Source organism: Apteryx rowi, unplaced genomic scaffold (assembly GCF_003343035.1).
Source record: "Apteryx rowi isolate R43461 unplaced genomic scaffold, aptRow1 scaffold_320, whole genome shotgun sequence".
In the NCBI taxonomy this organism is placed as follows: Eukaryota; Metazoa; Chordata; class Aves; order Apterygiformes; family Apterygidae; genus Apteryx; species Apteryx rowi.
In genome coordinates, this window is record NW_020449642.1 from 288,435 (window position 1) to 312,972 (window position 24,538).

At 57.3% G+C, this 24,538-nt stretch overlaps 3 protein-coding genes across 10 annotated transcripts in view; 2 read left to right on the forward strand and 1 right to left on the reverse strand.

The window, feature by feature from the left end:
- The window catches only part of VSIR (V-set immunoregulatory receptor), a 9,421-nt gene extending 6,472 nt beyond the window's left edge, over positions 1-2,949 (forward strand). For both annotated transcript variants that reach the window (XM_026071047.1, XM_026071046.1), the window contains 3 exons: positions 310-337; positions 648-835; positions 1,167-2,949. In XM_026071047.1, the coding sequence (XP_025926832.1) occupies positions 310-337; positions 648-835; positions 1,167-1,204 (254 nt within the window). In that variant the 3' untranslated portion in view covers positions 1,205-2,949. The remainder of the gene's footprint in view (positions 1-309; positions 338-647; positions 836-1,166) is intronic.
- CDH23 (cadherin related 23) overlaps positions 1-24,538 on the reverse strand; it is a 223,917-nt gene that overhangs the window by 31,529 nt on the left and 167,850 nt on the right. For both annotated transcript variants that reach the window (XM_026071045.1, XM_026071044.1), the window contains exons 27-36: positions 15,434-15,494; positions 14,732-14,880; positions 13,573-13,708; positions 13,033-13,421; positions 12,843-12,944; positions 11,953-11,955; positions 11,034-11,183; positions 9,946-10,074; positions 9,710-9,838; positions 7,917-8,144 (exon numbers count right to left, since the gene is read on the reverse strand). In XM_026071045.1, the coding sequence (XP_025926830.1) occupies positions 7,917-8,144; positions 9,710-9,838; positions 9,946-10,074; positions 11,034-11,183; positions 11,953-11,955; positions 12,843-12,944; positions 13,033-13,421; positions 13,573-13,708; positions 14,732-14,880; positions 15,434-15,494 (1,476 nt within the window). The remainder of the gene's footprint in view (positions 1-7,916; positions 8,145-9,709; positions 9,839-9,945; positions 10,075-11,033; positions 11,184-11,952; positions 11,956-12,842; positions 12,945-13,032; positions 13,422-13,572; positions 13,709-14,731; positions 14,881-15,433; positions 15,495-24,538) is intronic.
- Positions 13,804-22,756, forward strand: CUNH10orf105 (chromosome unknown C10orf105 homolog). Of its 6 annotated transcripts, none has more exons than XM_026071054.1 (2): positions 13,804-13,822; positions 21,743-22,756. In XM_026071054.1, the coding sequence occupies exon 2, from the start codon at positions 21,748-21,750 to the stop codon at positions 22,162-22,164; it is 417 nt and encodes a 138-aa protein (XP_025926839.1). In that variant the 5' UTR covers positions 13,804-13,822; positions 21,743-21,747; the 3' UTR covers positions 22,165-22,756. The 6 variants fall into 6 exon arrangements, with proteins under 6 accessions (XP_025926839.1, XP_025926835.1, XP_025926834.1 ...); XM_026071050.1 differs by lacking the exon at positions 13,804-13,822 and adding an exon at positions 16,650-17,424; XM_026071049.1 differs by lacking the exon at positions 13,804-13,822 and adding an exon at positions 17,358-17,623.

Below are 24,538 nucleotides of genomic sequence, written 5' to 3' on the forward strand. Positions count from 1 at the left end.
CCCCCCCCACATGAATTGGCAGTTTCCATTCATCTCATCCAAACTGCCTGAATCATGGCCTTAAGAGAGCAAAAAAAACAACAAAAAAACCAAAAGGAACTAGTTGCTTAGGAAAACAAAAACAAACGAATCCACTTGCAGGGAAAAGGAAAGGGCCGCTCGGACTTAACCCCTTGCATGCCGGCACCGCTCGGGGGCCGCCGGGTTCGGAGGGGACACGGCGGGAGGGTCGTTCCCGGGCTCGGTGCAGACCCAATGGGCGCGCTGAGCACTGAGCGCCCTAACGTGGTCTTTTCGCTCTCTTTGCAGGCGCGCACGAGCTCGTACGGATGGAGAGGTGAGGAAATTCCCACGCCCTGCCGCCCTCCCCGCTCCCGCAGCCGCGGCCCCCAGGCCCCCACCAGGGCTGTCGCCCCCATCCCCTCCCTCCGGAGCCGCCGCGCTCTCAGCAAAACCCCTGCCACAAAGAGGCTCCCGAAATAAAAAATGCAAACGAGCGGCAGCCGGGAGGTTACTGGTGCGCGGTAACCTCAACCGGCAGCTGGTGCCTCCGACCTTAAAAAAAAAGCATCTTTCAGAGCGGGGCAGGGACCAGAAAGGAGCATCCCAGCCTCACCCCCCCCCCCAACCTCTCCTCTCTCCTGCAGCAGCGCCCAAGGCATCGAAAACCCCGTCTTCGAGGCTGTGCCCACCGCCAGCGCCGAGACGTGGCCCCGGGCGCCGCTCGCCTACGTGGCCACCCGGCAGGCGTCCGAGTCCGGCCGGCACCTGCTCTCCGAACCCAGCACCCCGCTGTCGCCGCCGGGCCCCGGCGACTGCTTCTTCCCCACGCTGGGTGAGTGCCCGCGGGAGGCAGAGCCGAGGGGGGAAAAAGGGAAAGAGGCAAAAATAAAATAAAAAAGGGTCAGCTGGGAAGGGGGGGTAAATATTCCCTGGAAACCTTGCATTAGGTGCAACCTCACGGTCCGGGACTTTGGAGGCGGGAAGGGCTCAAGGCTCCGCTCGCTGCAGCCAACAAAAGCCCAGTTTGGCTCTTTCCCCGCCGGCACTGGGGGGGACGTCGCAGACGGGCTGGCGGTTTGCAAGGTATTTCCTCTCCAGCCCACGAGGCCCCACCGTTTTCCAGGCGCCCGTCCGCTTAACCGCTGCCATCTGCCCTTTTCCAGATCCCGTTCCCGACTCCCCAAACGCCCTGAAGGCCTAGGGCCGCCGGGGCCGAACGCCGCCGCCGCAGGGCCGCCGCGCCACATCACCAAGAAAGGCCTTAGAAAGGCACCCGAAGCGCAGGATCCCTGCTAGCGGCCCTGCCCCGAGGACGCAAGCGAACCTCTCTCGCTTGGGTTTCGATGCCTGCCGCCTGCCTTTGCGGACACGAGCACGCGTGAGTGTGCACGCACAGGCGCRCGCACGCACAGGCGCACGCCTACGGCTGCGTGCACGGACGTCGGCTCCGCACTTTTCCACGGACTGTGCCCTCGACGACGCGTGCGGTGTTTCCAGCCTGTGCCTAAATCCCGGAGGACGTACAACAGCCAGCAGCCCCTGGCCCCAGCGCCCGAGGAGCTGCTGCCGCCAACGGGAAGACGGGCCTAATTCAGGAGGTTTGGGGGCTCGGCCGTGACCGCGAGCTGCCGCCGGTCCTGCCGGAGGCGTCTCTTGCCGGCGCGCATTAACTATTGGCACCAGCAAACCTTTCCAAGGATTTAACTTATTATTTGGGTTTAACCTGTGCAACATTAACCTGCTTCTACGTCTTTGACTGGCCGGCTGCACGCTCCTTTCCGGAGCGTGTGGCGACGTACTTTTTTATCCACCTCTGACTGCGGGACAAAGCAGGCTTTCTGGCCAGCGTTCTGCTAACTTCTTTTCTTTCTGCAAAACAGGAAGGGGAAAGGTCCCCTCCCACCGAAGGATTCCTCCTCCCCTACCAGGGCTTGGATGCTGCCAAGGACTTCGGAGGCTGCCGCGTTTTCGGCTAGTCCCAGCAGCGCACGTGCGGGGAGGAGAGTTATTCCCGCTGCTCAGCTTGAGATCAGGCATTTCGTCTCCAGCAGAATTTATTTGGCTGTTGGTTTGATTATCAGTGCTGATTAAAAAAGAGGCTTACGGGTTTCTTTAATGTGTACAAATTGGAAACTTTACCTAAAGGATGTCAGAAGACTTTTCTGCACCCTCCCGGTGCATTTGCACAGTTGTCGCTACTGAGCCACTCGCTGCACCAGTTTCCGATGCCGGTCCTGCGCCTCGGAGGCCGCGGGCTCGCTCGCCTCCCCAGGGATCCAGCTGCTGGGCCAGCTGTGGCTGAACTCCCCGGCTATCGCCCCATCTGGAGATAAGCACCGCGCCGCCCCGCTCCTCCAAACACACAACGAGATAAAACTTTGTGGTAGAAATAGTTACTCAAAGGGGATTTTTTGTTCTTGCTCTAAAGAGAAAAAAAAAACAAACCCCGCTGCCAATAGACTTTAACATCAACATTAGTCATAGCAGAATAACATCGGAGCCAAGCAAAAGCCGTAGCCGGCAGCCTGCTGGCATCCCAGGTTGCACCGTGCTTTTCGACGGCACGCGGCTTGAGGAAACGCGGAGCTCGGAGCCGAGCCGGGAGATCGGAAAAGCAGACCGGAAGGGCCAGCATGCAGCCCTTTTCCCATCAGGAAGAACAGATCTCGGCCACTCTTTTCAGTTTTTATGCAAGGAGAAAATCCCTCTTAACTGCACCCTAAAGGCTCCTCCGGGGCGTTTCTTGGAGACGCGCTTCTCGCCGGCGGGCTGGAGAGGCCGGGACGAAGCGACCCAACGTAGCATTTACAGCGCCTTCTCGCCCGGCATTGCTCTGGGCTCTCTGTGCACTCCCAGCCGCTTTGAACTCCTCTCCAAATTGTCGTGCCTTTGTCTGTTTATAACCGCATTGTTTGACGACGGAATAAAGTTTTATTGGGAATAGGATCCGCTTGGTGCTGCGAGCGAGAAGGGGCTCGTAGACGCGTGCCAGCAAAAGGGGCCGCGGCGCGCAAGCTCCGGGGCAGCATCGGCAGGGCTGGGCCGGGGGGCGCCGGGGACCGGGAGCGGAGCAGCCACGGCCCCCACGGCGGGAGGTCTCCCAGGAATGGCTTTCCGTAGGCAAAATCCCTCCTTGCCCTGGCGGCACCTGGGCCGCAGAGGCCCCGCAGCCCTGCCACTTGGTCCCGCGGGGAAGAGGCAGCTTCCGCTCTGCCGTTTCCTCTTGCATTTTTTTGTTGCTGTGGTGTTTCTCCCCTACCCTCGCGCACGGCTTTTTCTTTTCTTTTTTTTTGCATATTGCCTTTCCTGTTTGCAGGCTCCCGTTGTTACATAACGCCCCACCTGAGCCACTGCCGCCGCTGCCCTCGGCATGCCGCCGCTGCCCGCGGGAAAGGGGCCCAGCGGGACGCCCCCGTGCGCCTCCCTCGGCAGGGCGTCCCTTGCGCCCTCCTCTTCTCCCTCACCCCTGCTCCCATGGCCCTCCGTCCCCTCTCCCGGCCCAGCGTGCGCCTGCCCCAGTGCCGGCCGGACGCATGCCGGCAAACAAACCGCCCCGGGAAGCAGAGGCAAAGCTACACGTATCGACGCGGTGACCTGGAAAAACCAGGATGGGGCCATTTTCAGCTGCTTTTGGCACGTGCTGTGCTTGGACCGAGCAGCGGCGGCACTTGTCGGCCAAGGAAATTGTGCAACAGCGCGGGCGCGCTTCGGCGGAGAGGCACGAAAAGAGAAAAAGGGAGCAAGCGGATTTTCGCGAGCACGCACCCAAGGGGCCACCCCGAGCGCGTGGACGTAGCCGCACCACACCAGAGGCTGCTCTTCAAGGCCACCAACCGGCTTTGCTCGGCCAGCGGCGAAGAAGGGGAGCGCGCTGGGGAGGGACGGGGGGTCTGCTGCGCTCGGCTACGCGCGCCAGAGAGCAAACCTGGAACGGGCGCCGGAAGGAAAACCAGAGACTTTCAGGCAAAAGATGCAATTGCCACTTTGACCCACGGCCTGGACTAGGAGCAGCGGCACTCCGGGTGCCAGCTCGCTCCGGGAGAGGCCGCGGCCGTAGGGAGAGGGCAGCCTGCGGCGAGGACGGTGTGCTGATGCCGCCTGCTTCCCTGCGGGCAGGATGTTCACGGCAGAGAGGACCTAGCGAGGCGCCCGTGCCTTCGTGACCTTGCCTGGTCCCACCGGTTCTTGCAAGCGCACACCAGCTGTTGCACGCACGCCTCCAACTCGGGCCCGGCTGTTTGATGTTTTCCACTGAATCAGCATGTGGGGATGCGCTCACGGAGACGGCAAAGAGGCAGCGGCGCTTCATCTGAACTTTCGGTTCAGAACGGGCGGCCAGGAAGAGAAACTGCAGCGGAGGAGCACCACTGCGGAGCAGCGGCGAGATAGGCATCTTCGGCACACCGAGCAGCGCTCGCTGGCCACGCCGCCGCGCCGTAACCTCCGGCACCTCTGCTCAGCCGGGCTCTGTCCTGGTCCCAAACGCCCCAGCAGAGCCTTCGGAAAGAGCACTTAATTGAAATGATCCCTCTGGGCCTCCAGGGTCACGCTGTAGCGTTCTCACAGAGGGAGCAGTGAGACCTTCCAGTTGCAGTTCACCAGCTCCCGAAGGTTTTCTTTCCCACGATGCTTTTTGGGTAAATGTCTCTTTTATCATCAACATTTTTCCCTTTTGTAATTGTCTTTGGCCCCGACTGCTCCTTTCTGAGAAGATGGCCACTCTTACATACACTCTTACTGTCCCAGGTATTATGGATCACCCCTGGACTTCCTAGTCCTCTCCCAGCTCAGTTTCTTCTGCCTCTCCCATATTCACAAAGCCAAATATTGATACGTTTGGAGGGATCTATGAGTTACAACCAACCAATTAATCCCTTTTTCTGCATTTGCACCACTGCACTAGTCCAGACTTACCAAAGTTTCTGGTAGGTGACAAACTCTTGACAGACATCATTTCTGAGTCCACCATGCAGGCATGACGCCTGTCGCCACCGCGTGACACTCGGGACATGCTTCCACGGAAGCTAAAACGTCCTCAAGCTCCAGAAAGGGCCAGGCTTTGATGACACTCTCCTCTCTGCCCGGGGATCAGAGCACTGGGTGCTCTGTTTCGCTCCAGCGCAGCAGGATTTTGACTGTCACCACTGGGATAACTGGCACTGGTGATGCCGGGGGGATGCTGCGACTGGGAGCGTCTCGCCCAGAGCTGAGGTGACTCAGGGGGACCCTGTGTCCAGGGCTGGAAGGACACGGCCTGACAGTCCTCCTTCCTCTGCTGCAAAGCTGAAATTCCCCCGCTCCCGATTTGATCTGCTGTCCCCAGCCCTGTGATGCTCTGTCAATACACGTGGGCTGTTTTGGGGGGGGATAACAGTGACTGGAGGGTGGAAATAAATGAAATAGAAAGTGAAAGGGGCATGACTCGTGGTCCTTTTCAGCTCTGCCTCCCCCAGGAGATCATTACTCGAGGCAGATATGAAATCTCTATTTCTCAAGAACTCGCAGAGGTTCAGTAAAGGCCTTTTCCGCCTCATGAGCAAAGGTCATATCTCAAAAACCCAGTCCGAGCTGAACTATGTGCACGGCTGCCAGGACACTGCTCGTGCAGCGTGAAATGATAAGCTCTGTCACTTGTCCTTTCCAGCAACGGGCAGGAATAGGACACTCCCATGGCAACACCACTTGCTGGCTCCGTGCACAGCATTCCTCGCCAGAGCAGCTCGGAGCAGCATCCTCCCACCAAGCGATGCTCCCAGGGAGCCAGGGCAATGGGGACACATCCACGAAGAGCTGCCTCCTCTCACTTTGGGGAAAGAGACCTACTCATTTAGATGTAACCCACTGCAACTGCGTGCAGCCTTTAAGAAAAGGATGGTGATGAATAAACGGGCATGTGAACTACCCAGGAGGGAGGAGAAGTCTGAGAGCACAAAGGCTGAAGACAGAGTTGCAAGCCCACATTCTGCACCTTCTGGTTGCAACACGTTTCCTCAAAATGTAGAGCAAGGCTTTACACCCAGAGGCCTGCAGGGAGATCAGAGAGATGGTGCGAGATAGGAGGTCGAGGTGGAGGAGAGGAAGGATGGCAGCGCATCACGTGCTAGGTGTTGTGCCTGCGTGTTAGAGAGTCATTGAAAAGCCCTCGCTCTTTGCTTGGTGTAGTTGCCTTGGAGGGACTAGCCAGAGAGAGGCAACAAAAACTCTTGTCAGTAAAAGAAAAAACGCACATAGTTTGTTCCCTATCGAAAAACACTCATTTCTTGGGACATAACCCGGCGTTGTTGGTGCAGCCACGTAACGACCCCCACACAAACAGACACTGACTCATACCCCTGGAGAGGCTCGTGAGCTGTAGGGGTTAGGAGGGACTCTGCACTCAAAAACCTGCCAAATGTGATCTGCTCTTCTGACTCTCACGTGCCAGAGTCCTCCTCTTCCAGGCAGCTGATGAGCTCGATCATTATAACGCCACAAACAACAGCTCCCGCGCGGGGCTGCGGAGAGGGGAAGGCGCGAGGAAGACGAGCCGGGCTGGCAGACTGCAAGGCACGCGGTTACCCTGCCTGGTGCACCCATACGCCGGCAGCTAGCGAGCAGGACGTCACCAGCTAATAGGCATCCCCGTACCAAAGGCTTATCTGCTCAACGCCCAGCGCGCACCCATGCTCACCCAGACCCCCACCTTGGGAGGGGCACTCGGCTCGCCAGCAAACCCCAAATCTAGCAATGCAACGATCACAACGGTTTTAGTGATAATTCCCCTATCGTATCTCACTGGCAGTCACCGGCGGCAGAGACACGCGCCAGTCCACGCTGAGCAGAACAGAAGAACCGTCCGTAACACCTCTCTGAAGTTTATTCCCAAGCTGCTACGCAAACCGAGGGTGCCTGGCTGGTCTTGCGGGACCTGCTTTGACTCACCGAGCGCAGAGGGGCAGCAAGGCAGCCTGGACTGCAAACCTGTGCCCTCCCGCATTTTCCTCTGCGGCCGTGAGGTTTAGCTCCCATGTCAGGGGTGAGACAGGCCAGAGCGAACGTCCCCAGACCTTTATGTATTTTCTTATGTCTGATCCAGAGCGCTAGGAGGCAGCAGGCAGGACAACTCCTGCAGCTGCTGGCAGCCTCTCCTGGTGGGGCTCTCTTGATATTTTCAGTATTTACAGAAGGGAGAGAAACAGTTCGAGGCTGCTGCTGAAACCACTTCAGAGCAGACACAGCGAGATGAAAAGCGGCGATACCAGAGCAGGCTGGGAGCTGAGCAAAGGCACCGCTGCTGCGTGCAGGCAGCTCTTGCGGGGTCACTTTTCGAGAGCCCGGCACACGGGAGGGCTGGGAAGGTGCAAAGGGAAGCCAGCGCTTGGCCACAGGACAGCGGCACCTCCCCAAATGTCCCAAAGCGACAGCTCTGGCTGCAAGAGAGGGTCCTGCCTGGCTCCTCCAGGACAAGGCATCCAAGGAGCCCTTGGGAAGCTCTGAGTCATACGTGCACTTGGCAAACTGGGAATCTGAGTCACAACTTGCATTCTCCCCCGCCTCCTCCTCCAAAAGCCAAGGCTTGGGCTGGCGCGGGAGGAAGACCTCGCTTTCGTTCCAGGCCCGAGACTTAACGCAATTCACCGAGGCAGATCTGAAGTGGCCGCTCACACCCTGGCACAAGGAGCACAGCTTTGCATGGCAATACCAAGTATAAACACAGCAGGGATGTGCAGCCGAGCATGGGGCACAGTGGAGCGAACAACACAATGGCATGAGGCCACCAGCCAAGCATTTGTCATCAAATAAGCTCCTAGTTTCCAGGTCAATCTCATCCCCCTTCCACACTCGATGTCTCAATGGCAAAGGTGCTTAAAGCAGCACTTCCCAGCTCCCTTCCCCCTGAAAAGCGTGAGACCTTCCCCCTTTTGGCTACTTACGGACAGGGAGGGGTTGCCCTCGTCCTCCACGGTGACCACCAGGTGGTAGGAGCTCTGGCGCTCGCGGTCCGGCGGCGAAGGGCGGGTGGCGATCTCCCCCGTGACGCGGTCCATGCGGAAGGTCAGGTCCTCGTTGCCTTGGGTGATGTAGTATGAGAGGACGCTGTTGAGGCCAATGTCCCGGTCGGTGGCGCGCACCTGGGCCACCGCGGTGCCTCCGCCGACGTTCTGCAGAAGAAGCAGTACTGAGAGAGATGCTTGGAGAGAGACACCCACGAAAGCGTACGTGTAAAAGTGTGTAGCTCCCTCGTCATAAACCCCCAGCTAACCTAGCGTTATAGCACAGGTTACAGCTCGGTTAATCGACTTGCAGCACAACCTGAGGTGACTCCCTTGCTAAGCAAGTTTCCAGTCCAGGGAATATAATAGAGTGAAATAGATACACCTCAGAATATATTCCAATATATTGCAACATAAAATATACAAACTCAATGCAATTAATAACATAATTCTAATGCAGAATAGCGTTTTCCAGGCATTGTGGTGTTTTGGGCTCCAGGAGAACAAGGTGTGCCGCCACCGGGCAGAGGCAGGAGCAGGTCCTCACTGTGACACCCAGCAGSCCTCCAGCACCACAGCTTTCAGGGCAGAAGGCTGGTTTTCTCTGCCAAATCCAGCCGTGCCACCCGGATGCCATTTTCACATTGCAAAAGAGATTTTTCTTAATAGATGCTCCTTCCTGCAAAAAATTAACCAGGCTTATGCTTTGCAGCAAGCCTCTGTCAGAAGCAAATGATGCTCTGCCGCTGACGGCTCGGCTGAGGATTAACCACAGACTTCGTAATGAAAGGCTCTGTCCCGTGCTTAAATGCCCTGGCTTTTCGTGAACTGTGTTTTCAACATTATCTTTTAAAAAGAAGTTTCCCAAGGCGACACTGTGAAAGCTCTGTGTCAGGCAGAGTCGGAGGCAGACGCAGCAGCCCAGGGGGGTCAGGCCTGCTGCGCACCCGCTGTTTCGGGGCCTGGCTTGCAGCGCGTTTTGTTCCTCTGGCGCTTGCCGTCGCAAACGCAGCTCAATATGTGCCCAAACGCGCTGACGGCGATGGGTCGCTTTCCTAGCGCAGCTCAGGCTCTACCAAAGGCAATCCGAGAGGGCTCCCCAGAGCCCGCAGCGCCTCGGACTCAAACATTTTTCTTCTGAATGTGCCTTTCTGTCAGGGAGGTTGAGCTGAAACGGGCACGTTTCGGTAAGGAGTCGAGTTTGACGCAAATTCCCCCAAGAGAAAAACAGCGCGAAGTGGCATGACTTTGTGGAATCCTCCAAAGCAAGCATTGCTTTCTCAATGTCCGAACGCCATCCTTTATTTTGGTGCTGACCGTTTTCCCGTTACCGTGTGACACGCACCAACCCCTGCGGCGTGTCAAAATGGCAAAACAGCAAATGTCATCAGTCCCTTCTAAGCCACAACAGACAACTGCTGCTTCACGCTGAAACTGGGCCTCTTTTTCTTACGCTACAGCATCTCCTGCTTGTTGCAATGGGGCAGCTTGAGGTCCTGCCCCACGAGGCTGAACACGAGGTGCGATCTAGACTAGCACGAGCTCAAAGAGGGTAAAAACAGTGTATGTGTGCAATGGATTCAAAGCTCGGCTAATGTATTTTGGAAGTCCCACTGCAGGGGGAAATCAAAATAGAAACTCTGCTCTTCAACCAGCTTTGTAGATGACTCAAATACGTATTAGATAAGAGGAAAATCCCAACGCGGCGATAGGTTTAGCGGCGGCTGGCTCACCTCGCTGACGCTGACGTTGTAGCCCCGCGGGCTGTCGATGACGGGTGGGTTGTCGTTGACGTCCAGGACGCTCACGCGCAGGGTGTGCTCCTTCCGGCGGGGCGGCGCACCGCCGTCCGCGGCTTGGATCTGCAGGGCAGCGCAGCTAGCGGCCGCGGCGTGGGGAGACGCCACGCGGGCGGCCAGAAAGCCCCGGCGCCCGCGAGGCCACCGAGCGGGGAAGGCGGCTGCCTTACCCGTAAGGTGTAGTGGTCCAGCAGCTCGCGGTCCAGCGGCCGCGCCACCAGCACCTCGCCGTACGTGCCGTTGGTGGTGCGGATCTCGAAGGCCCCGCCGATGTTGCCCGACATCAGGGAGAAGGTCACCTGCAGCAGTCGCGGGGCCGGGTGGGGGGAAAGCGGAAAAGGGGCAGGTGCCGCGGCGCAGTGAGGGGGGATGCACCCGTTTCGTGCACCGGCCAAAGCCAGCCCGCCCCACCGCCAGCCCCCTGCGTGCCCATCGCTGGGTCCCACCAGCCTCCCGCTGCCCCTCGGCCTCAGCACAGAAATGATGCCGCAGGGTGGAGGAGATGTCTCCAACCAAGGCCAAGCAGGGCTGAACCCAGCGGCCTGACCCCAAGGGCTCTGGGGCACAAGCTCCCATCATGACCCTGGTCTGGCTTCGCTCTGACACCATTGGAGCCAGGTCTAGGATTTTGAGGTCCGCTACTGAGCTGTCACCTTGCTTGGGTGTCTGGGAGGGACCTACCATGTGCTCGGTGCTACCCTTATCAAAAAAACCCAAGGGCCCAGATTGCCCTTGGAAGGGGCCTTGGAGAAGCCCGGATTTGGCCCACGGGTGCTCGCTCTGGGGCAGCCCCGAGTCACCAGGTTCCCCTGACGCCCCCCCGTGCTGGGTCTTGCAGAAGAAGAAGTTCTTGCAAGGCGGCTCAGGCTTCTCCAAAGCCCCAACGGCCTCAGAGCAAAGTTGCTCCTGATTTGCAGCCCCGTCAAGCGAAGGCAGAAACGCGTCCGCGGGCCGAAACTGCACCAGGAGCGGGCAGGAGCTAATTAACGCCTGCCGGCGCATTAACGGAAATAACAAAAGGCAGCGAGCTTCCCGTGCGGGCTGCCAAGGACGTCCCTGCCATCCCCCGCGGCGGGAGAGGCCACAGCTGGTTTTCCGATTGCCGGGCTCCTTTCCACACGTGTCCCCGAGTGGCCTTGGACGATAGTTTCTCCCCTCTTTCAGGGCCAACGGGAAAAGGCCGCGTGCCAAAGGCGAGCGGGGAGCAAGCGCACCGAGGCGTAAGCCAGAGCCCCCCCCCCCGCCCCGACCTTCCCACCTGCCCGTTGCTGCCTGCGTCGGGGTCCCGGGCCAGGACCACGGCGATCCGCTTGCCCACGGCGCAGTCCTCGGCGACGCTCACGGACGAGTCGGAGGTGATGTCGAACTGGGGGCTGTTGTCGTTCTCGTCCAGCACCGTGATGGTCACCTGCGGGCGCGACGGGGGGCTGAGGGAGGGCGCGGGCAGGAGCCGGAGAGTGGCAAAATTTGGTTTAAAACCAAACGGATGCAAAAAGGTTCAAGTGCCTTCCTCTGGGCTGCACATACTTAGTAAAACCGGGGCAAATTCGAGTATAAACAAGGCCAGAGCTCCCTCCTGGGAAACGGGACACAGTCCAACCTATGCAGGGCTCCAAGAGGGCCAGAAGTTGGGCTGAAATCCTGCAATGCAGGTAAAGGAGCGGGACGAGGCACGCGCAGGTAGAAAGCTGCACCGTGCACACGGGCCGGTGCTGCAACTTCCCCGGCCGAGCGGGCGACGGACCCGCACGGAGAGTGGTCGCGGGGCCAAGGAGCTCCTCAGCTGCGGCCCCAAGACGTGGCCAGGGCCCGAGCCACCTCGGCCGCAATCAGCCAGAGGAAATGCTCTCATCGCGCCTGCAATTGAAGAGCTGCAACGGCACGCACAAACGAGAGAGGAAGAGCATTTCTGTTCCCGGGGCTCTATTCACGGGCGCCCGCAGCCCCCAGGTGCGGCGACGCCGAACGTGACAACATCCCGGAGGAAGCCCGGCAGCGCGAGCCGGGGCGACTCGGTTATTGTTGCCGTCGAAAGAAAGAAACCGAGCCAGGAGCGGGGAGAGCCCGGGGGGAGGCCGGAAAAGATGCTGCAGCTGCTGCCGCGGGGCATCCCGGCCCCGACCTTCCCGGCGCGAGCCGCGGCGGTGGAGCCAGCGCCAGGCGCCAGGCACACTTACCTTCTGCCAGAGGGGAGCAGAACGGGGAAGAAGAGAAAAACAAACAAACAAGCAAGAATTAGCGAGTGCCCGACGGCAGGGCCAGGCGCTCCGGGCGCACGCGAGGGGTGGCGAGGGCGGCTGGAGCGGGGCAGAGCTCGTGGGAAGCTGGCATCCCCGCACGGTGACCCTAGGCAATCCTGGGGGATTTGCTCCTCGCCTGGGGAGCACGAGCACGGCAGTGCAGGGAGCGCAAAGCCGCTGGCACCCATCGGGGGGGACGGGCAACCATTGCAACCTCCCTGCCTTTTCCATTCAACGTCATTTTTAGAGGCAACAGATGGGCCAAAACTGTGAGAGCTCCTGAAATGCAGAACGCTGCCCGGCCCCACGGGCTGGCCCCGCGGGCTGGCCCCCGGTTTCAAAGCCCACCCGGGGGCCAGGTACGCCCCGGCTGGCCCAAATCAGCACGGTGTCGTTAGTGCTGGCAGGGCTCTCGGCGCCCGGGGACGAGGTGCTCTCTGCACCCTGCGTGCCCTGCGCTGCAGCGGGTAAATGCAAATCACCCCCTGCTCGGGCGCCTCTGAAACTGCCAAATATAATGCTTTCAAATATAAACCGCTGTGAGGTATTTCAAGGCCTCAAAATTTACCTACCTCAAAACTGGTTTAGTCTGCTAAGCAATCAGCAAATTCTACAGGTTGGGCTTTTTTTTTGTTGTTCTGAGAAATCTGGCCCCATGACATGCAGAAACTAAAACACAACGATTTGTGCTTACACAAATACAGGGGTCCCCCCAAATCCCCCTAATGCTTGCCTTCACGGGTTGGAAAAGCGCAAGGCAGAGGAACAGGACCTGCTGGAAGATGTGGCAGAACGTGCTTGGGTGAGGAGCACGAAGAGCTACTCACCACCGTAGAGTCAATCTTCGGCCCTCCATCATCGGCCACCACTGTCAAGGTGTAGAAGTCTCCCTTCTCTCGATCCACCTGGCCTTTGACCGTGATCACACCCTGCCAAGGACCAACAGCCATGCTGACCACCAACACCTAATCCACACTAGGGAACCGCGCCGGGGGGCCCAATGCTGTGGCTACTCACAGTGATCCCGTTGATTTTGAACAAGGAGAGCGCCTGGGCGTTGGTGTTGGGGTCAAACTTATAGGTGATCTGGTTGAGGTTGTCGATGGAGCGGGCCTGGACCCTCAGCACCTCGGAGCCCAGGGGGATGTTCTCCATGATGATGGCCTCGTAGCTGACGTTGGAGAACTGCACAGCCTCGTCCAGCTCGTTCAGGAGGCTCACGTAAACGCTGCAGAAGCCCTGGTTGTTGGGGGGAGCCTGGTCTGTGGCGGAGACGTTCATCAGGTAGCTGGTTTTGGTCTCGTAGTCCAGGTACTCGATGGTCGTGATGAGGCCCGTGCTCTCGTCGATCTCAAACTTCCCTTCAGCACCTGACAGGATTTTGTAGCTCACCAGACCACCATTCCCTGGGGCAGGAGAAGGAAACAACCATTTAAACTGGGCTTCCCAAAGAGGCCGGCAATATTAACACCCTATCTCCCCTGCGCCGGAGCCCCAGCACCATGGAGGGATGGGGATGCTGGAGGAGATGCTCGTCACTCGCCCCCGGCTCCCTACCCGTGTCTCGGTCTGTTGCTCGGACCACAGCGACCGACGTCCCTATCCCAGCCGTCTCCCGCAGCCCCAGGCGGTTGTACTGCCGCTGGGTAAACACAGGCACCTCGTCGTTGACATCTTCTACATAGACGATCACCTGCAAAACCCCCCGGAGAAACCACGCGTGAGCTGGGCATGTGCTCGCAGCCCGCTCTGCTCAGAAAAGGCTCAGCAAGAGAGCTAAATCCGGTCAATCCTTTCCTGACCAGAGGTAGGTATAGGTTAAATATTAATTACTGAATGCTTTGGGATCCCCTACTCAAAAGTTTGCAGTCAGAGATCCTGCAACATAGAAACACTGATGACTCAATGGGAAAATTTGTCAAAAGTTCTCGGTCTGCTCTCATGTGCGGGTCAAGCTGCATTTTCTCCCCTTCCCTAGGGAACACCCCTTCTCCTCCTGGCTTTCTACTTGACATTGGTGCCATGGGCACGTGGCACTTGGCCAGAGTCCCCGATGAACTCAGTGGGTCTAAAAATAGATGCAGAGACTGTGGCKATGCTGCTAGAGGGATGGGATGCTAGGTGAAGGTTCATGGGAATCCTTCCTCAAGGAAGGAAGTGGTTGTATCACTGCTAATTACTGTCACCAGGTCCCCTTTTATTTAAATATATGGCTGGCCGCACGACACAGTTTCCAGCAGGCTGAGGTGTCGACGCCTTCCCCAGCTGCCCTACAGGGGCGGCAAAGAGACACTGAGCTTTTCGACTGCAGAATTCACAAGGAAAAGAGAAAATCTGCCGGGGCCAGCTCCACACGCCTGCTTTCGGGCAGAGCCACGGCTCTTCCTCCCAGCACCCGGCAGCCGAGCCGCTTCCAGCCAGCTGAGCAGGGCTCCTGCCAGCAGCCGCTGCCGTTCCACTTAGCAGCCTAATTACACTACAAAATGTCACAGGAAAAAAGAAAAAAACAAAACAAAACAAAACCCCAAACTATTCTCCACCCACAGGCAGCCCCCGGAGAATTTCCGTCAGTATTTCCATGCCAGGTCTCTCAAACTTCCTGCACGCCTGCCTCTGCTCAGCACGGGCTGGAAATTACTGCCTTTTGATGAAACATCCCTAATATTATGCACTAACAGCTCCCCCAGTCGCCCGCCGGTGCCCGGGGTGGCCGTACCCTCACGGAGCTCCTCATCGGTCCCTGCTCGGTGTTGTAGGCCTCCACCTCCAGGACATGAGAGGAGTTTTGCTCTCGGTCCAAGGGCCGCAGGCCTCGCATCACCAGCCCGGTGCTGGGATTGATCCGAAAGTTGTTGTGCTCGTTTCCTGCCGGGGCGAAAACAGAAAGAAACGGTGCCCACTGCTGCTCCATCCAGGCTTCCCTACAGGCATGGGGCTTCCCTGGGGACTGCGGTCAGGTTATGCAGCAGAACCTGATCCTGCATGGCTTCAGGCTGCCTTAACAGGTAAAAAAAGACCCAAATACAACAATGCAGACAGGGCGGCAAGAGGCTGAGGCTGAACCTGCAAACCGCCCTCGCTCCCAGCCGTGGGGCCGGGCTCGGGGGAATTTGCCAAGCTGGTACCTGCCGGAGGCATCGGAGAGGAGAGCAAGTGGGAGCTACAGCATCCCGTCATCTAAGTGCAGGTACGGCAGTGGCGGCTGGACCGCCGAGGACAGACCATCCCCTGGCAGTTACCCTTAGGCTGAATGGCCAGTTTCGTCTGGGGGCGAGGGGAAAGGTTTCTGTTGGCTGCAAGGTGCAACACGAAGGAAGGAGCAACCTCGCCGAGGGTGGTTTGCGCGTGATTGTGGCCAGAAGCTGCCAGAAACGCCCTGATGCATGAACGTACGTGGCAAAGGGGCTGCTGCACTCACCCTTGACAATCCTGTACCACACTCTCCCGTTAATACCTTCATCCGCATCCGTGGCTTTCACCTTTGTAAGGAAAGAAAAGCAAGCAGTGAAGGGCAGAGATTTGGAGACAGTGACAAATCCTCCTAGCCTGGGCAGGCCCAAGGATGGGCCTCCTCTTCCTCGGTGCACTGTGGCACTCTTCCACCCAAGGCAGGGAGCTTATGAACAACAAACCAGAGAGTAACCCTCCCCTCATCACTTGTGGACTCCCAGATAAAACGTCTGCTGCTCCAAGAGCGAGCTGGAGAGTGCCCAATGGAGCCAGGCACCTCCAGCAGCCAAGTGAAAAGCAGCTGGAGAAAAAAGCAGCAAACCCAGCCTTGTGCACGCATTCCTTCCCCTCTCCAACGCCCGGGCTGAGGGCTATTTTGCAACAGCCAGTGTTGTTTTTTTCCATCTGACTCACGAGAAATCAGTACAGCTTGGCTAACAGCAGCTGAAAGGCAGGAGACCGGTCACAGGCAGCAGGGCCAACGGGCTCAGGAGCCCTCGACTTCCAGGTTACCTGCTCAAACTGGCCCAGGGTTGGAGCTGGGCTTGAGGATCATGCCATGAAGTCTGTGGGCGAGCGCCCTGGTGGAGAGGTAACTCTACCAGTCCTGCCCCATGCACTAATGCTTGCACCAGCATACAACGCCAACAGATATCCCACCGGCTGAGCCACCCAAAGCCAGGCTCCTTCCCCCGGGCAGGTGGATGGAGACCTACAGCTTCCAGGTTTACCATACACAACGCCAGGGGAAGAGGATGACCCACCTCCAGTCTGGTGCAAGAGCAGACACCTGGGTCTACTCTCTTTGACACCTGAGAAGCAGACTGCGTGCATTTACCCTTTCTTACAACGCCTCTGCAAGGCGCTGGAAAGTCAACCCGAGAAGCAACGCATGTAAAAAATACTGAGGGAAACATAAATGCAATGTGCTTAGTGAACTCTGGTGTTCTGGACACTCATCTGAGTACTGCAGGAGCCCCAGCAGAGGAGGAGAGCACCCCTCAGCTGTGATGCACTGCACGGTCTGTGCACGCATAAAAAGAGCCGTGCACAATACATATCAAAGCACACAACTGACAGCTACATATTCAAAGTGCGATACTGAGGAACTGCTGCCTAGTTTCCAAGGAAACTTAACACAACGGTCCCCTCTGGTGTCTCTGCACAACATTGCAGGACTTGTCTCTGCAAAACCTCCCCAGCAGCCGCCGGCCCCAGCAGCTGGGGAGCGGGACGGCACGAGCGGCAGGAACAAGCACAGGGCCTGTGCTTCCTTCCCAGCTGGACCCAAGCCCCTGCTCATCTCCTCGTTTCCCGCTGCCCACAAAAGAGCCGGGTGACAAACACAGCAGTTGCTGTTTGCAAATCATCTGGGCGAGATCTCAGGGAATGGCTTAAACTTTATTGTTGAGTTAGTTGCCCTTGGGGAAGTGGGCGCTCAGCTGCATCGTTTGGCTGCAAATATTACTCAGTGGTTTCCTTTCACCAGGTGTGGGTTCACACCTGGCCTTATCAGTATGGCAACAGCCATAGGCGCAGCAGGAACGAGGTGGCCATTTATAGGGGCTCAGCCCAAGCACCCTGGGCTGGCTCTCACCCACAACTTAGAGCAATGTTTGTGGGAGCCCAGAGCTTCTGAAGAGCAGCTTTGGGATGCTGCTGTCTGCTCCCCTGGTGTGGCCTAATGCTCCAGACTGATGGACCAATCTCCAGCAGGTGATGCCCAAGAGGACCAGCTGCCTTGGCCTGGGGACACCAGCCTGCAGTGTGCACCGGCTCCCTCCTTAGCAAAGCTATCAAGTTGGGCAAACGATGTGCCAGGGCACCGGTGGTACAAGGGAAACCTGAAGGAAGACAATTTTTTTGCAGCTTTTTGTGCTGTTTCCTGCCCTATTGTGCACTGAAAAATGCACTTTGAGGACAGCAAAGGGGAGGCTTTTTGTGGCCCCCTTGATCTTGGTGAGTGAAGCACAGACTGAACTCTGCCTTAGTCACCTGATGAAAGCAAAGCTTTCCTATACTCTCAAAAGCTTGAAAACTCTCCAGAAAGGTCTGCAGGACTCCCTCCCTGCTCTTCTGATGGTTGCCAGCTTTGGAAAGCCAGATCTCCTTGGTTTCCGTCGGCCCCAGCGAGAGTCCCTGGCTGGTGGGAGAGGCGGTAAGGTTGTGACACTTGCAGTTGGGCACGCTGAAATCTGATGTGAGGTTTTGACAGACTTAAAATGATTTAACTCAAAGGCAACTGCTGGCTCCTCAATGCACCTTTCTTGTGCAGCTGAGCTCTGGGCGCCGCCAGCCCCCTTCAGCCCTCCGGTGCCAGCTGGAAAGGTGAGACAGGCTATTCGTGACGTCTCTGCGCAGGAGATAGTATCTGGCAGAGCTACTTTATCCTCTGGCTGATAAAAGAGGGGTCTGGGCAGAATGAGCTTTTTGCAGGCCACCTTTAAAGCAGTGACGGACAGTCCTGGAGATGGGTTGGAAAAGGATTGGGATGGGGGGGACGGAGGAGGAAGGAAGCCGGGAGCTTGGAGCAGGAGGGTGCAGAAGAAGGGGGGCACAGCACGTGGCAGGGAAGGCGGCACGGTGGCTCCTGACCCCGTGCCGGGGACCAGCGGCTGGCCACAGACCATACCGCTTGTGCTTCCCACAGGGGCAGCAGCAGCAGGTGCTGGCCTGGGGGTGAACCCCCCCCCCCCCCCCGGGACCCCCCCCACTGTCAGGGCACAGCGTTGCCCAGGGACCCGCCGGGCTCTGCGCCCGCGGGCTGCCCCCACCGGGACTGCTGTCTTGCTCCCGTCATCCCTTACCCTCCGAAAAGGAGGAGGGGGCTGGCAGAGAGTGGTGGGAGAGGCGGCTGGGCAGGAGGAGAGAGGCCAGCGCGCTGCCGTCCCTGGCTGGAGAACTCTGCCCTCATCCCCGCAGCCACCTCGAGGAAAGGCTCTCAAGTAAGTGGAAAGATTTAGTGCGTTGGGAAAAGCCGGGGAGCTCCAGAACAGCAAGACGGGGAGGGGGAAGAGAGCTCCTTTTCATCCAGTGTTATGCATGCAGAAGTGCCCGAAAGCAACCATTTCTTTGCAGAGTTTTGCAAAAAGGGAGTGCTGCTGCTTTCTCCTCGCTTTTCAGCAGCATTTTGCAAAGTAAAACCCACTCGCTTGTCTCTCCCTCCGATGCTGCCTTGTGTGCAGTGCAGCCAGGCCCCAGTCCCGATGCTACGCGTCAGCCACGTTGTGTTAGATCCCGTCAAACAGGGACAGCCTTTCTGGGGGGGCTCCGCTGGGCTGGGCGCTCCTCGGTGAGCCTTTTCTGACCCCAGCAGGATTGCACAACGGCTTGCTCTTGCCTCCTTGCGACACCGATGCTGGGAAGGAGCTCTGCTGCAAACGGGGATGCAGCCAGCAGCTTGGCCAGCGGTTATGAAATAGTTCGTTGCTGTAAGTGGTAAAACTTACTTGATTCACTTGATAGTCAATTAACTTGAATGGAGTTTTAGTAAGGGATTATCGACACTTCACCAGCCAGCTTGCCACATCTGGCCGGTTGCAGATGTGTTGAACGGAGTCTGCTCTGTGGGCAGCTCCTCTCCCAGCCAGACTCGGGGACATGAAGCTCCCCGACCCGGGCCCTGGGCACAGAGCGGTGGATAACCTCCTTGCATCGGGCGCCTCCGGGCTGGGCAGGCAGGAAGGGCAGCGACAAAAGCCAGCAGAGAGATTACAGACCCGCTGAGCTGGGGCATGGGGCGGCTCTGCCGTGGAGCTGAACCGATGGGGGCATAAACGGTTCTGCAGGGTGACCTGGGAGAGCTGCGAACCCAGGAGGTGAGCCTCAGGCAGCATATATGAAGCCTGTGTTTTGTGTGGGGGGGGAATAACAAACCCTCCATTCCCCACCCAAAATGACAGCCGGGAGCTTTGCAGGCAGTTGTAACCATGCCAAACCAGGAGAGGCGTGAGGTACCCATCCCATGTCTGTCTCAGAAGGAAGCCCTCGTCCTGCTGGACATAGAACAGGCAGCACTGCTGCTCCCTGTCCCTGACATTTCCTGCCGTAAGGCCCTAATTTCAGGTGCTTTTATTTCTGCAGAAATGTCTATAGCACAGTGTGTCAGGCAGGGGGTGAAGGGAAACCCATTTTGTCCATGTTGTTGTGCTAAAGGCTGTACTTTGGAGGAAACATCCCAAACCTGGGTGGGGAGAAAGTGTTGTTGCAGTGTTGCGTCTTTTGCCTGCAGCAGCGAGGTTATTGGCCTTGGAAAACACCACTGTTCACGTGTGCTCTGCAAAGGTTTCCCAGGCTTCTAGCAGACCCATTTCCAAAAGGGGCTCAACCAGGTGAGGGTCAGGCCAGAGCTTCCCTGAAATCATAGCTTTTGCCAAGGGAGCTGTGTATGAGGAAGGGATGGAGCGGAAGCAACAAAGGGAGAGGGCATGTCTGGAAAAGCCTGTCCTTTCCTGCTGGCAAAGGGACCCAAATTTCCCCCTCTCACCAGCCTCTGCTGCCAGCAGAAGCCTGGGACACCCACTGGCAAAGCTGCCTTTGCCCCTTGAGTGCTGGCCCATGGCTGGAGGGGCAGAGCCCTGGGAGACGGACCAAAAAGGTCCGTGTTCCCTGATGGGTTTCCAGGGGACGTTGTCAGTTTGCTCTAAAATAATAATAAACTGCACAGCCACCACCAACAGAGCAAACAACCCAAAGCAGCTCCCCTCTCAACGAGCTCTGTAAGGTCACTGAGCCAAGCCGGGGCGGTTAGCCAAGGCCAGAATTAAGGTAGCCTTGGAAACCTCGATCCAGCCTGCCCGTGGTGTGTGTGTTAGCAAGCGGCCTTTGCCTGCGGCTCTGCGCGGGAAGGGCCCGCTCGGGGGGCGAGCGCAGCCGGGGCCACTGCCTGCTCTGCGTCTTGGCTCCTTGTCTGCAAGAGGGGAGCAACGACAGCACATGAGCTCACCGCGGCGTCCTAAAAATGCTTGTCCTCTAAATATGCTTATTAACATCTGCGAGCACTTGGGTCGGCGGTGATGAGAGCTACAGGGAATATCCTTAAGCAGTTAATCATTCTGTGTCACAGCAGGCTCTGAGTCCTGGGCACGAGGGCTGCACGCCACGATGGCAAAGTCCTGCTGGAGTGGTCTGTCTGCTACAGGATGAGGCCGGGTGCTGGGAAAAGGCAGTCAGGCGGTCACCTAAATAAGCATTATTTGCACAAAGAGGATGTGCAAGTGGCACGGGCCATCTTAGGTCAAGATGTCCCTAACTCCAGAGCACTTGGCTTGGGCTACGCAGCATCTGGCTTTCCACGGGGCTAATCGCTGTTGGGGCATCTCATAGCTTGCAGCTAGTGATGAAAGACATGTAGCTGTTGGCTTTTCCATCCTTCTTTGAATGTTTAAACAGCATGTGTCTGACTGCTCTGCCTCCAGCACGCAGGCTAGGGCTCGGCTGTTCCCTGTGAACACCAAGGGCTGGGACAGGCTGAGCTGCCGAGGGTTTGGAGCAGTATTTCCAGAGTTCTTGTCTTGGAGCTGGGGAACAGCTGGCCTCTAGCAGGCAAAGGAGAGGGCAGTCGCCATCACAGGGGTTCGGTAAGCACTTTTAGCAGTAACAGGCAGCAGGAGCCTGGTCCGCATCACTGATCTCGGGTGATCTGGCTGAGAAAGCGGTGATGTGTTTGAACCCCAAAACAGCTCAGCAAAACCCATAACCCAAGTGGATTTTTGTCATGAGCAAGACCAAGCCATTATACTTTGTCCCTGCAAAAAAAATAGCAATGCTAGTGAAATATCACAGCTCGCTTGGGCAGAGGATCAACAAACCACCCATTTTCTTTGGGGGAGTGGGAATTATTGGAAAAAAGTCACACTTGGTGAAAGTATGCTTCTGATGACCAGAGAAACCTCTTCCCATTGGGGGGAGTAGAACCAAAACCCAACAGCTTGGGGGGAGGATTTTGAACCTTCTCTGGTATTCAATTATTTATTGCTCCCCAAGAAGCTTCATACAGTGCACATGTAGCCTATGGATGCCAGCACTGGAGCCTTGCCACTACGTGTGCTAGATTTCTTCTTCAGAGGGTTTTGCACATGAGTTTGGGGCAGACATAAATCCTGCCTTGGTGCTTTACCTGGTGGCCAAGCAGATGGACACCTGCCAGCCTGTGCCACAGAAAACATGGCTGGGAGGGTCTTGGACTAAGCCAAAAGCCCTTGGGTTGGACAGGGAGTGGGTGTCTGCCTGGCTTCTAAACAGTGATCATCTGCGTCGCTTCCTCTGTGTGCTGCAGGAAAGATGAGCACGGAGGACGCTGCCAATGGGACCTCTCCTGCTCCCACCCTCCTTGGCTTTCTGGTTTCAACCACCACGCTGGAGCTGCCGAGCACTGTATCGCCGGAGAAGGCAGACCCGCTGCCCATCATCATCGCGCTCATCTGCATCTTCCTCCTCCTGGCCAGCTGCCTCGTCTTCGTTGCCCTCTGCAAGCCGGCAGCCCTGGATGGCTCCCGCTACGGGCCGCGTGAGTGCATGCCCTACCATGCGGAGGACGCCAGCGAGCCCCAGCTGCGGCTCTGGAAGCGGCTGGGCTCCCTGCGCTGCTCCATCGGCAGCTTCCGCAGGAGCCGGCCCGTCTCCCAGAGCCAGCCCTCCTGCCCCAGGAGACCCCCTGCCCACCGCGACTGGGACTTCATGGAGTCCACCAAAATGTGACCTTGCAGCTCAGCACTGGGGTGATCTCCCCCAGACTCACTGCTGCTATATGCCAGTACGAGAAAGGAGCAGAAGTAGCACAAGCGATTGCATTAGTTTGGGAGGTGCCAACTGCAAGGGGGAAAGAGCCTTGTATGTGATGAGTTCAGACTCAGCTCCCTCCTCAGGCAGTCCCTGGTGACTGCTGGGCTGAAATGAGAGCTGCCACCTTTCAAAAATGAGCTTGCTGTCACTGTCCAGGAGCGAGGGAGTCACCACATGACATTGCAAACCACCTGGGGAAACAAGATGGCATGAGGATGCTGCGTTGGTCTGGACCATGCAGAGGAAATGTTGCTTGCAACTCCTGCAGGGCTTATTAAAATTGGAGATATCCCTGTACATGCTGCTGGGCTCCAACAGAGTCTGGTGCTCTTGCTTGGGGGCAGGTCAGCTGGGTTTGTGAGAAGGGGAAACACCGAAGGCCTGACTCCAGGTCCAGAGCACGCAGAGCCCTTGTATCTGCCAGGTGCAGCTAGTGAAATATTCTCCAAAGCTCTCTAACTTGCACTCCCTGTAAAAAAGCACTAGTCTTTAACTAAAGCAGAGACAAATAAATGACATTTCTAACCATGCTTTGAGTTTCTAACACTGGCATCCTGCTCCTTTAAGCCATCGAGGTGCTCATTTGCAGGCTGTGGCTCTGGGGTGGCTGGGAGGGAATGCGACATCTCATTACTGCAGATTCCCTAATGCTTTTCAGGTTCTGGTTTTCCAGCATGAAACACAGAGGCATCCAAACTACACCCACCCACAGCTGTCACGGGCAGTCCAAAAAACGCTGCTGCATTTCTTCTGGAAAGTTGGGAGGCACCTGAACAAAATGATCCACAAAAGGAAATCTTCACCCGGAGTGGTGCGTGTTCCCTCTCAGCAGATGTGCTCCTTAAAAGTTTTCTCTTGTTTTCCCTTTTTAGTGCATTTATGCATTTATTTTTTTAGCTGCCTTAGCCCTGAGCTGAGACTTCATTGGAAGAATAGCCCCCAGGCTATTCTGCCAGAATAATTTGCAGTGCTGCACCCTGAAAATGTATTCCTTGGGCTGGGCTGATGGGTACGCAGGTGTACGAGCGCTCCTGCCCGCTGCGTGCGGCCGGCGCCACGCAATATCCGTCCCCCATTGCAATGCAATAGCCATAGGTTGCTGTGCTTTATGTTTGTAGTGATGAATTTTACAGATGTCTGCTGAAAGATGGCTTCAATAAACGAGCAGCAGGCACAGGTAAACACGCTTGCAAATGCAATGAAGAGGCCTTTTGAGGCTCGCAGCCACTGCCAAGTTGGAAAGCCACCACGCGACACAGAGCTGCTCGCTGCTGCTGGGAAAGGACACGACAGCCAGCAGGTGATCCGCTGCGCTTTTAAAAAGAGAGATGCTTAAAGAAATCAGGAGGAAAAAGGAAAAAGAACAGCTTGATTCTTTAGGGCCTGCTTCTCGCACCCGGTTCAGCCATCGAGATCACGCTGCTCGGCATTTCATCACAGCGCGCGTGCCTGGCCGAGTCCCCACGCCTGGCGGGAGACCTGCTAAATAATCCAGGCTAAAATGAGGAACAAACCGCCTCCGAGCCCCCAGCTTTTTAAAACGCACATCAATTCGCTGCTGGGGGCTGGAGCGCAGGACGCAGACAGCTGAGCCAGTGCTAAGGAGGGCGGCAGGCTGCGAGGGGAAGCGGATGGGGCCTGGGAACCCTCCAAAACTCTTCTGTTGCCATAGAGATGCAGGGGATATATTCAACGGAGGACACATTTAGTGCAAATTGATCACTTGTAGAAAGGTTTAAATTAAACTAAACGCCCCATAATCACCCATTTCCATTTCCCTCTCTGTTCATGGAAAACAGACTTCCCCTGAATAATGCCTCTCCTCTGCCCCAGGCTTTCAGGGCACTTCCCTCTTTGGGAAGCATGCTCTCAAAAAGGGACTTGGATATCAGGCTCAGGTTTTCTTCACTCCTCCTGCTGCTTTGCTCCTCAACATCAGCAGCGAGAGAAAGGAAATGCATCATGAACAACAAGCAAAGAACAGAGGAAAAAATAGTCCCGCACGAAAAAGGCTCAGATCCAAGCATTTGTATCATCTTCTCCATCCAGAGCCGTACAGCTTGCAAAGCAGCTCACTTTCAGGAGTCCCGCGGCTCCTGAAAGGCCGGCACGCAAAGCACGCTCCCATTTGGGAAGCAGCCTAATGGGAGCCAGCGCGCGTTTGGAGGTGGCCGGCAGCGAGTGCCCTGCCGTGGGGCGCACCGCTTGGCGTTCCGGCCCCGGGGACCGCCGTCCGGCCTGGGGCGACTCCGTGCGCACGCTCCGGGACGAGGCGCCTCGGAGCCCGCAC